The sequence below is a fragment of the Neodiprion fabricii genome, chromosome 1, assembly GCF_021155785.1.
Source record: "Neodiprion fabricii isolate iyNeoFabr1 chromosome 1, iyNeoFabr1.1, whole genome shotgun sequence".
NCBI classification, from domain to species: Eukaryota; Metazoa; Arthropoda; class Insecta; order Hymenoptera; family Diprionidae; genus Neodiprion; species Neodiprion fabricii.
Window position 1 is genome coordinate 9,588,011 of NC_060239.1, and position 12,180 is coordinate 9,600,190.

Consider the following 12,180-nt stretch of genomic DNA (forward strand, 5'->3'; position numbering starts at 1 on the left):
TTACAATACGAACTCCTACTTCGTGGGTTGAAGTGTTGAAGGGAAAACTGTGTCCGATTGTCATTAATACATGTAATCCGAAACCATTTCTTGGGGAAACCAAAAAAAAAAAAAAAAGAATAACAATTATTCGAAACTTATATCGCTTACTCTGATTCCAAATTTTCTTACATCAACTTACTCAGCTCCCAGAATTGTATTTGACCACCCTAATAAACCCGCTTAAATCGCACAGGACCGAATCAGGGTTTAATCATTCTTTTTCAAAACAAAAGGACCCAAGAGCCTGCATACCGGGTTAGACAGTCAACAGTGCTTCCATAGATGAAACTAATTACCATCACTTGGGTGACCATGTAGTCGGGTACATTCTCTTTAACTCGGGCTTCGTAGCTACTCTGGTGGAAGATGGGAACCTCGTCCTCAACATCTATGACTCGGACCGTCACCGTGGCTGTAGCAAGACGAGGATCCGGAGCTCCGTCTCTGGCCGTCACCACAAATTTATATTCCTGAAAGTCGACGTCTTGTTGTGATTTTTACAATTCAGAAAAAAATGCATCTTTCATACTTGCAGAACAAAGGTTCGTGAATTTTGCAATAATAGAGTGTTGGTGCCTTGGTAGTTGACCAATGCTGTTGTTGTTACACGATGGACAAATTAAAACCATATGCGTTCATCAAGAAATGAACGGCATTGATTGGAGCAGGTGCAAGTTTTGGTGGTTAAAATACTTTTAACATGTATTAAGGAAATTTGCGCTACTAAGAAAAGGTTGCGATAAGGAGACAGAACTTACGTGGTTTTGCTCGTAATCGAGAGCAATTTTAGTCAGAACGTCGCCGGTTTCAGGGTCTACGGTAAATGGAATATCGTCAGGGGCGAAATAAGTGACTTCAGCATTGATGCCTTCATCGGCGTCGGAGGCATGTACGCGGCCAATCAGCTTCCTAGCTTCACCTTCTTTGACCGTAAACTCGTAAGGCAAGTTCTCAAACTCAGGATTCTTGTCGTTTATGTCAGTCACTTTGATATTCACCGTTGCCGTGCTCGACAGTCCACCAGTGTCCTCCGCTTTGATCAGCTGCAAATTTAAATGATACAAAATACTGGCATAGAAGACGAATGTATTCCGGGATGCAAAGACGGTCGCTCACCAGTTGATAACGCGTAAGATCCTCTCTGTCAAGTTTCCTTATGACTGTTATGACTCCGGACTTGTCGCCGATCGCAAATTGGCGCAAGTCATTCCCAGAGAGAATGGCATACGAGACAGGATCGTTTTCTGGATCAATGGCCTGGAAAATATTGCCGAAAATAGCGATAAGGAGCTGGGACAAAATGTTGAACGTGTTTTTCGAAATACGTGGACGAATACTTACGGTGATTGTGGCAACGGTAGAGTTTATTGAAGCACCTTCGCTGACCTGGACCTCGTAGACTGGCTGCTGGAAGACAGGACTCCTGGTATTCGGTCCCGGGATAACATTCACCTCAACAATGGTCTGTGTAAACTTTCCACCGTTGTCGGTAGCCTGGACCGTGATACTGTACTGTTCGCCAGCATTCAGTTTGCCTACGGACTCTATGACCCCTGACTTTGAGTCGATCTTGAACTTCTGTATCCCGTTGTTCGATACGTGATAGATACTGTAGGTTATCTCAGCATTTTCACCCTCGTCATTGTCGGTGGCTTCCACCTGTTTTCGTAATCGTGGCAAATCGTATTCATTTATTTAGAAGGAAACAAAGATTTGGTACGATCGGGATAAGCTTGGGTAGGTGTACCATTTTTGGCCACCTTAATACCGTATATGTGGCTGTTGATCGATCAATCTGTAGTCAGATCGATGTTAATGTAAACAGAAAGTAGTACGAAAATGTATAGTTAACTTCAATCATTGTAAGAATTATTTTCCAATGGAATGTTAAAATGTTTCGTTATAAATTCACTGTTGAGAAATGTTTTATAATTAGTTCAATATTTGGATTGAGAATATTGTAATATTAGAAATAAATTCATAGTATCAGTGATAAATAAAACATTTGTCAAAAATGGTTAAGATGGTGCAGTGGTCAAAAACGGTAATTCTACCCTACATCGAGTAGCGGACATCTCGGTTCACACAATCAGTTCCATTAAGTCGCGATTCTGAAGTTCTTAAATTTTTATCCAAAACTTTTAATTATAGCGTGGCCAAAGTAAAATTCATTTATTTTTCGAAGCTCTTAATAAAAAAACTATACTTTCAAAATTCATAAAGCTGATATAAATGTTTACTTTTGAGTTGAAATTCACAGTTCACCTGATGAAAAGCGAAATTTCGCATCTACAAGCTACATTTTTGTTGCCAGATTCGATTTCCATATCTTAGAAATTTTGTGTGCTTATATATTCTCCGATTAAATATCCATTTAAGTAAATCCATCAGGTGATGAAAACATTTCTATTCAATGATTAGGCACATTTTTTTTTAATCAATTCAGTCATCAAATAAAACAGGGTCGATTAGTAAAAATTCTAATATACCTGACAAATACATGAAAGCCATCCTCTATTGGTTTTTTGTTCTACAAAGACAGGTCGAATATATCGTGCATATGATTTCGTATAAATCAGGGTTGTTTGTTCAGTGGTGAAAGCTATTCGTCCTCAAGAAAATGCATCTTTTACATTTGAAGTATTTTCTACTGTAAGACTGATATACTGTCCGACTTTCGAAGATTTCGGCGTGTCATTTTGGTTTTGGCTTTCAAATCTTTGCTGACCAACCAGATTTCAATGACATAAGAAATCCATTCGACAATTTTCATTTTAAAGTTCAATTCAAACGTAAGAACTATAATAACGGATTTTTGTCGTGACGATTTCAAGATACGGAGGTACCTGTACATTCTCGAAGATCACGATGCTCGAGAAGTCCACATTTTTCAGGAGGATCTTAAAACGCGTGCAAAAATTACTTTGCAAATGCAAGGCAAATAAAACTAAAATGGCATGAATGTCTCACCTTGATAACTTTTCGCTTCGTTTCACCCGCCTGTACGGTGATCGGTGCCGTCATTGGAAGAACAGGAGCATTATCATTAACGTCGTTAAGGGTTACCACGAATGACAAGGGCGACGAAGCGGCGATGCCGGATTTTTCTCTGGCCACAACCTGAAATCGAAACCGTCCAGGACTTGGCGGGTCGCGGTCTAGGTTCTCCTCGTTGACAACGAGCACTCCGGACGAGTCGATCGCGAAGAAGTTTGTCGTCAGTTCAAACGTGTAGGTGGGCTGGGGATCCTCCGGACTCTGAAATATTTCAAGGTGAGTTTCTTGGCAGAATGAAATTCGACAAGTATGGCACATTCCTTCACAGGCTGCCGACGCATAAGCCGCCAAACTAAGACAGCCGTCGTAACAACTGACCCGATATATACCTGATGTATTGAAACTCCCCCTAGAGTCTTCCTTGAAGGGATTACGAAAGAAACATCATTGTACGAATAGAAAATAGGATCAAGGCTTTATTCCGTTTCAGTGTGTCCAACATTCGCTTTAAATTCAGTAGACTGCACAAAGAAATTCGAAGTATAAGCTTGGATGCATCTGGAGACGTGGAGTCCGACCAAGTTAGCGTACGAGGGGTTCTTTTATGACTAAGCGTCGTTAGTGTGGAGTGCCAGGTTCTAGATTTTAAATGAGATACTGATACCATGTGCATGAGAATGTTATTAACGGGAAAAAGTACTATTTCTCTTACTGGTCAGATTTTTGCATTGATCAAGGTCAGAGACAACCTGTTACCTCATCACATGCACAAGGTGAAGAGTAAAACACTCGCTGCAGTCAAAATTAACGATAATAAGACAAACGATCATAATCGACTCGACGTAAGACCAACGCGAAGTGACATCGAAACTAAATTATCCGCACTTACTCGGCTCAGGATATCCAACACCTTTGGGGTACACTTACCAGGTCTGCATCGGAAACATTGAGTACTATGGGGTTCCCATTCTGGTCGATTACTTTAGTTCCCACAGGGGCATTCTCGTCGACGAAACCTTCTACGGAGGAGGCTGTGATCGCCGGAGGATTGCTATCCACGGGCTTGACCGTGATAGTCAGCTTCGCTGTCGCAGATCTCGAAGCCTCAGACACCTCGACAGCCTATTAATGAAGATTTGTGCATTTTTTTAAATTTTCTCACTTGATTCGACAACGCGTGAAATTAATTCGAATGTAATGACTAGTGGAACACACCTTGATGATGATGTCGAATTTCTTTGTGACCGTAGTGTCAACTGCCTTGATTTGCTTCACGGCACCCGTATTTCGATTGATTTCAAAAAATTCTCCGTAATTAGGTGGATTCCCGCTGAGAAATGAGTAGTGAATCGGTGCGTTAATGCTGTCCATATCTACGGCTTGAATCTTCTCTGGCGAAATGTTGAGAATCCCGGAAAGAATCCCACTCGACACCTGCGTTAAGTTAGAGACATCAGAATTGCCTGCTTTGGATTTCAAGGTATGCACGGCAGTAAATGGTGACTTACGGATGCAGAGTATTCGGGATTGATGCAAGCACCATCGGACAGCATGCAGCCTTGGTAGATGAAGGACGGATCCTGGTCGTCGTCATCTTTAATGTTCACCGTTAGCGTGGTGGTCGAAGAAAATCTTTGCGAGCCGTTCCTTGCTCGATCCTGTAACATTGATAATTTTTTTGCACGTTCAATCTATCGTTTCATCGACCAGTGTAACAGTACAAAAATAAATCTAATATCTGTTCATGATTTCCATATCTATTAGTTAGGTGATACATGCGATACATTCCTACTCAGTTCTGCAGTGCAATATTAACGCTTAGCTGACTTTCTGCGAGACAAAGCACGGAAGATGTATATTGAAGATGCTAGGATGAAAATGTACGTATATTACTTAATTAGTTGTTACCAGTATGATTGAATTTGCTTCCAACAGCAAACTTACCTTTCCATGGAAGCCAACTGAATTATCGTGTACACTACTACCCACTATGGTGACCTCAAATTGATCCCCGTTTTATAATTACTAAGGTAATTTAAAATCAGTATTCTTTAATTGAAAGCCTTCTAGTGTGAAATGATTAAATACTCGACAAATCTTTGAACCAGTAATTATATATCGGTTAATCAAGCATAGGGATAAAGGTCAGGCAGTTACATAAATGCTGTTATTTCACTGTGCGTCCAGTGATTTGGCTTCACCCGAACTGTTGAAACTCGTTTAAAGAAGCCTGACCAACATCCATTTGAAATAACTCGAATTTACTCTGTAGCCGAGATCGGTGGACCGCAAGAGACTTTATCGAGTATGTCTATTACGTCGGCTTCAAGAATAAGGACTGTTCCCATTTCTCGAAACCTCAAGATTTTATACTGTCACCGCACGTCACGTATCAGCTTTGAGTATTTAATGCGACAGAGAAATAACAATAAGGTCTTGAAAACAATGAGACAAGTATGGGGTTTTATGCAGAATCGCGTCGTATCTTAGATCCTATATTCCACAAAAACAATTGAGATGAAATGATTTCTTAGAATTTGAAGGCTTTCCTCTCGCGGTGAGCAGAGAGGAAAGCATGAAAAGGTGAAAGGCCTGCTATTTCATCGGAAGTCCTTGCCGTATCTCGTGGCGTCTCAAATTACTTTGCTCACCAAGTTCTACGGTTGGCTTTTGTACAAAGCATGTCAACCAACGGCATTCATATTGCAAGCCAATGGCAAAATATTGTAAGTTATACCGCGGTGACAAGTGATAAGACGGTTAAGAACCAGAGAAAGTATGTTAAGATAAATTTGATCCAACTCTATAGAATATCTGCAAAAGACTGCGGCCACCACTACAAAAACATATTTTTTATAAAGAAGGAGAACTGGCAGCTAGACAGCTGACTGATCTAAGAGCCGATTTAATCCCATTACACACCAGATCATTTAATTATAAGTCCTGCAGCTTCGTACCAACAATCTAAACATTTTGTTCCTGCGCGGTGTTAGGCTGGATTAGTATCGTTGTTAAACTTAATGCTGATTCTTGTTACGTGCCACCCATCACACAACAACGCGTCAATATTGAATACCTCATGGAAAAATATCCTTACATTCTAAGAGATAATTATTATAGACCTCGGTTTAATTTTTAGATTGGGAGACGTCAAGTTCCCAATTTGTTATCTCAGCGGCATAAGATTTAAGTCAAAAAAATTACTGATTTGGCACTTGTTTGGTAATGAGTATTTGAATAATTCTATTTTCACTCTAAGAAGCGATAGAAGACAGGACTAGATTAGTATCAATAATTATGGAGGAGGATGAGGAGTTTTGCCGATTCATTGTGATTAATGCATTGACGAATCGATCAGTTTATTACTTTACTATAAAAATAGTGCGGTTATTATCTTGACTAACATGCTGCCCAGATCGTCAGTCCAAATTCAATGTTAAGCCGATAAAAATCAAACAACATGTCAATCACCTATCTCTATGAATTACGTGTAATAATAGTCGCCACTTAATTTAGGTACTAGTAAGTAAGCTTTTCCACCTCTATTCCTTAAAGTTTATAACTGGATTTTTTTCGTATTAATTTCCCTACGGCATAGTTATTCATTCCATCATTGCTTCTAAACTGAATGTAGTGAACCAAAAGCAGTAGTTGTATTTTGCAATATAACACCAAATTGTACGTTATTCAAAGGCCTCTTTCAGAATGAATATTTATTAGCTACTCTTGCCAATGAATTATTGGTGTAAGCATCAGAAGACGCATAGTTTCTTTTTCTGGTGCACCGTTTTCGAAGATATTGTGTAACTATGAAATGTGATATGTGAAGAATTCAATTTAAACTGGATGTCAATTCTAGTGTAGAAACGCCTAGATAATATCCAATACCCTTGGCCTACATTTTACTGTTCGGAACGCATATAACAGAAATGGAAAATTCTCTGTGTATTTCTGGTAGAGTAGATATTCCCGTATATTTCCTGCACCTATCCGTGCAGCTGGTACACATACTAAATAATATCTGGGTCAATCTTTATTTGCGGAAAAATAGATTGAAACTCAGACCTGGATAAAGTCTCTCTCATCTTATCAAATTATCAGATGTGAGTATATTTTCTTATTCCGCAATATCGAACTTTGGATTCAGCAATCACCTTTCGAAGAGGATAACAGACCATAAGAGAAACGAATGAAACGAAACTGATGTGATTTTTTCGAGTATCAAAAACTATAGTTCAGAATTCTTTGAATCACTATGTGGATTTCGCGAAGGTTTTCACGGAACATTTCAGAAACGAATTTTGTCACCATAAATGGCTAAATCGATACGGAAAAATGAATAATGACTGAAGAAGAACGAGAGGGAGGTTTTGCGATCGCGAATAAAGCGCAAATATTTGAAGGGCGTGACGCTCAGTGGCTTATTGCCGAGTAATATTTCATCCGCGAGGACTGGCTTTCATGACAAAAGTTGTAGAAAATCGTTCAAACTATGGAGTTGCTATTCGTAATCCCTGAGGAAAACAGTCGGTTTCGTTCTGGTTCGTTAGCTACGTCTATGTTTAAATTATCTATTCTTGAAACACATACACGCGTATTGCGCGGCGTGAACCGCTCCAAGCTTATCAGGATTGGGACCTTGGCGTACGAGTAACTTGCCTCGATAACGGAAACTGGAATTATAGTTTTAAGGTATTCAGTCTAGAATACGTACACACTTTAGTTCGTAGTGGTACGGTCAGAGGTAATAAAAATATTCAAAAACTAAAATCCAATCGTTCGGCGTTATCATGAATTGAGGACAAAAAATTTATAGAGACAATGCCGTATATATCTCACATCAGAGTTCGGCTCGGACATAGTCACTGGCTCAAACTGGAGAAAACATGTGTTCAAGGTGCATGGGTATCACCTTACAGCAAGTTCTTTTAATACGTAGAGCCTAATAAAGCTCGAACTGAATTAGATGGCCAGTATACAGATGGAGTGAATGATGATTGCTTTCCTATTTCAATGTTCTCGATCGAATATTGACAGAATCTTGAGCTGTATACTCGGAAGAAGTACTTTGGTCAAGTGTAGACTCAAGGCTTGATATCAGGCTTAATACAAGATTGATCAACCATATTGGAAATGTTTAAAAAGTAGCGAAGATGAAACCAGAGTCAAGAATAGATTGATGGCAAAGGACAAGTCTCGAGTATTGTCTGTTTGCTATGTAACAAACGTTACGACATTGCATGTTTACGGGCAGCCAATAGCAGGTATCAAATAGGGCGTAGTCTACATTCCAAAGAGGCACTCACCGTCGTCGGGAAGCTGCTGCTGTAGCCGGGAACAGAGCTGGCACACACGGTCCCGAGGCCGAACAACACTTTCACCCAATTAAAAAGCTTCATTGTTAGCTTGCGCGGTAGTTATAGGACACTTGTATTCGCTTATCAGTGTAAACTTCATCGAGCTCTGACAGACATTTGAAAGTTCGTGAAGTTTTTATTTTTAAGAGACACGTAGACTTATTATTATCAAACGTTGCATGTCAATCGTGACGATATATATATATATCATTGAATAATATATGAATATAGTTTTTTCCACGTAAGTGAAGAGAGTTGCGACTTCCGAATGGACGACTTGTTTCACGGATATGGAAATATCGAGCGATGTAAATGCGATGCAACGCCGAAATTGCGTTCACTCTTGCACTGAGATAATTCTCAGCTGTTGAAATGTAAAGAAGGTCTTAGAATTTTAATCTTGGTAAATGTGCGCGGAGTGACATATTTTTTCGCATTTATTGTGAACTAACTATTTAAGAAGTTGGAAGTTCGAGATGCGAATCCAGTGATACTAGTAAACTAAGATTTTTTAATTACAGAGATGATCTACAACCTGATGGGACGCACTTGGTCAAAAATTCGCAATTTTTAAATGACTGTGCAGAATAATGAAAGTATTTATTGCAAATGATAGCATAGGAAATTACATGCTGTCAGCAAGTACACGGACATAGAATGCTAATCTAGCTGTAAAAATGCTCTACCGTGCCTTATAAGTTTTTAGTTTGAAATTCCGAAAGCGTATGTTTAGTACGTTTTTGCAAATTAACTTGGGATTTTGATCGAAATTAGATTCAAGTTTTACTTCAAGCTGGCACATGCTGTGTCTAATTTTTACAGTTCTAAGAAATGCCAGAAAGACAGTAATTGAGGAAATGTTACGAATCATAAATTTTTACATTATTTAATTTGTTTATAGGTATCGTAGATACAAACATTCACTTCTTTCTTTTGATAAATAAGGTTTTGTGCGTATGAAGTCTGAGAAATTGTTTCTTAAAAACAATACTTCGAGATAGTTTTACAATAATTTATCTAATTTGGCGTAAAATATTTTGCAGATCATAATACGAATAGTGTCTATTGCCGAGTTATGCCAGAGACCAATTATAGGCACCACACTGGAATGGTCAAACTATCATTTCCAATATTACGGAACGTTCATTATAAATTCTGTACCTTCCAACCGTTCTCCTAACTTCCTTGCGGTTTTCTGCGTTTTCTAAGTTAGCATTTTCTGTGCCTGCAAAAACAACTTGAAAAATAAGAGAATAGCAGGTGAATATGGTAAAGACTTTTTACAACCAGGTTCGAGTTCAATTTAAAAACAGTAGAAGAAACACTTCGCATTATCTTTAATGATTATTGGTTGTTCTGAGATACTGAACCTTCTCCTTGGGTCTGTTGAAAAGAATACTCAACACTAGTATATGATAAAAAATATGAAAACCAAGCGAACTACCCAGAGGCTCCTGAGTAGTGTTTGTGACTGCTGGCTCTGCAAGCTGCACTGCTGGACGGAGAACGTTAAGAAGGGAGAGGACGCCGATATGTGTAGACCACGGCATGAGCGTGTCGCAGGGCGGTCATTACCGATTAACTATTCCCGGTTACCGATTACTGATTACAGTTGAATTTCTTCCGCGTTGTCAGAGGGACGCCAGGTAAGATAAAACACCGCTAGATTCAGCTGCAAGCACGCATCGAGAGAGACACTTGGAGCTTCGGGAGACGCGAGCAATGAAATACGAGGGTGTGTGGGCCGGGTGATATTACACGGTAATCCCGATCCCTGATCTTATCGAAGCATGCAAACCCGGGTCGAGACAAACTCGTCGACGATCGGGAAAGCACGCGCATTTCCGGCTTTGCTGATAACCACCTGGAGGCGTCGCAGCACCCAACATCTCCTCGTCGAGATACTCGTCATTGGGCCCAGCATCCCGGAAGAGTGAGCAAAAGCTCTTGGATCAGATTGCGAAGAAGTCTTTCAGCGGATAAAAGCAAGGCCGAAAAGCTCATCACGACATCGAGTCTCAAACAACATTCACTTGGAGTCGCGCTTGATCCGATTGAACGCCAGTTCTGGGAACTTGTTGAAGCACACGCGATAACAAACACAGTGAAAATGGTATCCGCGTCGAACGGTGACCGATGCAAAACGGCGACTGTCTCACCTAGCCGAGCAAGCAAACGCTGCACTACGGCACGTAACGCAGACAGCGTATTGTGTAAGAAACACTGCCTACCCACTGCCTAGATACTTAAACCCAACCCTGACGGCTCTTTGTTCTTTGTTGATAGGGCCCCGCGACACGATAGTTATGCGTATACGCAAATGCATCGACCAAAGTAGTTATACCATATTCTCATCACACGTCTCAGTGCGACTCGAATTTCGACGAAGAGCCGACGGATTGTTACTGAAGAAGAATATGGTGACTCGATACTAGGATCTCCTCATTACGAGACACCGAGGCTGCGTAATTGAGAAAAAGATTCATTCCACCTGATCCCAATTTTTATTGTTGTTCTGCAATGTGACAGGTGTTAGAACGAGGAGAAGTTAGGCCTGGCGTAATGGTTCAATGAAATAACGGGTCAGGGATGGTATACATTGAACATTACCATGAAGAAGAGCATCAACAGCAAACGAGGATTTTTCAGTGTATAATAGAATTGCCAATCACGATGTCTTATAATGGCATGGGCTGGTTCATATTACATACGTCACTGAGCACGGCTACGCAGGTACGTACCGAGACTTCAATTATATTTAAGATGCACCTGCAAGAGAGAATATTGCTCGCCTCGTATAGTCGGCGAACAGCCATCAAAGACTAGCCTTGCCCAGTGCAGGCGTGAGTGAACGACCAGAAGAGAGCGAAGAGAGTCGAGTAGATATGCAAATGCGCGAATATGGCTTGCAATCGCTGGCGCGGACTCCGTCTGAGTCACTTCGAGGGGTTCGGCCCACACGACTGACCACCGCCGGACATATACGACCATCCTATCTTCTTACAAACTAAATCGGTGCCCAGAGTCATGGTTTTTCACCGTCCCGTAATCTCTTTCGAAACGAGGTTTTTTCACGAACCGGTTGGTGCACCGGATGGCCTAGTATTATGGAAAGGAACCGTCATGATCTCGGTTCTCGATGATGGATCAGTGATGTACTCACCGAAGCGACGACGGTGACGAGGTAACGCTGGGTCTTCTCGTAGTCGAGTGTCCGGTTGACGGTGACTTGTCCCTGATGAGGTAAGTTGATGCTGAAATAACCGTACCCGTCGGCAGTGGTGATTCGGTCCCGGCCAACTCCGTTACTGTTTCCAATACCCGTCCCGTCGCCAGGGGCTATCGAATACTCGACGAGTCCGTTGACACCAGCATCTGCGTCTTGTGCCATGATGTTCTTGAAGATCGTCGAGCCAACAGGGGTCAGCTGAGAATCAGAAGAAGCAATCACTGATGATTGAATTCAGCAATTGCACTGTGCACGCGACCTGCTACTGACAAGCGAGTTTTCACCTAGTATACTACGCATTGTAGTAACAGACTCATGGTCTGCTCGTGAAAAATGTTCTCTGATAATGGCCCTCTGCATTTGTAACTGTATTTTGAAATGGGTGATTTTTTCTCCGAGGTTGAGTGGCGCGTGAGATTTGGTATCCTCATGTCTCGAAGGTGATATTCAGATTTATTTGCAGAGAAAAAACGGCAATGAGTGACGTGATTAATTGTACTAGATGTGGTTAACAAATAAAATTGAATTACTCAATGCTGGCCTCAAACAAAATTT

General features: G+C 40.8%; 1 protein-coding gene across 6 annotated transcripts in view; it reads right to left on the bottom strand.

The window, feature by feature from the left end:
* Positions 1 to 12,180, bottom strand: part of LOC124174359 (cadherin-99C) — a 111,178-nt gene that overhangs the window by 12,531 nt on the left and 86,467 nt on the right. For 5 of the 6 annotated variants that reach the window (XM_046553423.1, XM_046553442.1, XM_046553432.1 and 2 more), the window contains 9 exons: positions 11,560 to 11,823; positions 4,548 to 4,697; positions 4,255 to 4,473; positions 3,967 to 4,161; positions 3,013 to 3,300; positions 1,384 to 1,701; positions 1,159 to 1,299; positions 801 to 1,085; positions 339 to 512 (listed from right to left, as the gene is read on the bottom strand). In XM_046553423.1, the coding sequence (XP_046409379.1) occupies positions 339 to 512; positions 801 to 1,085; positions 1,159 to 1,299; positions 1,384 to 1,701; positions 3,013 to 3,300; positions 3,967 to 4,161; positions 4,255 to 4,473; positions 4,548 to 4,697; positions 11,560 to 11,823 (2,034 nt within the window). Of the gene's footprint in view, positions 1 to 338; positions 513 to 800; positions 1,086 to 1,158; positions 1,300 to 1,383; positions 1,702 to 3,012; positions 3,301 to 3,966; positions 4,162 to 4,254; positions 4,474 to 4,547; positions 4,698 to 8,345; positions 8,546 to 11,559; positions 11,824 to 12,180 lie in introns of those variants that run through there. The other variant, XM_046553470.1, reaches the window with a different exon arrangement.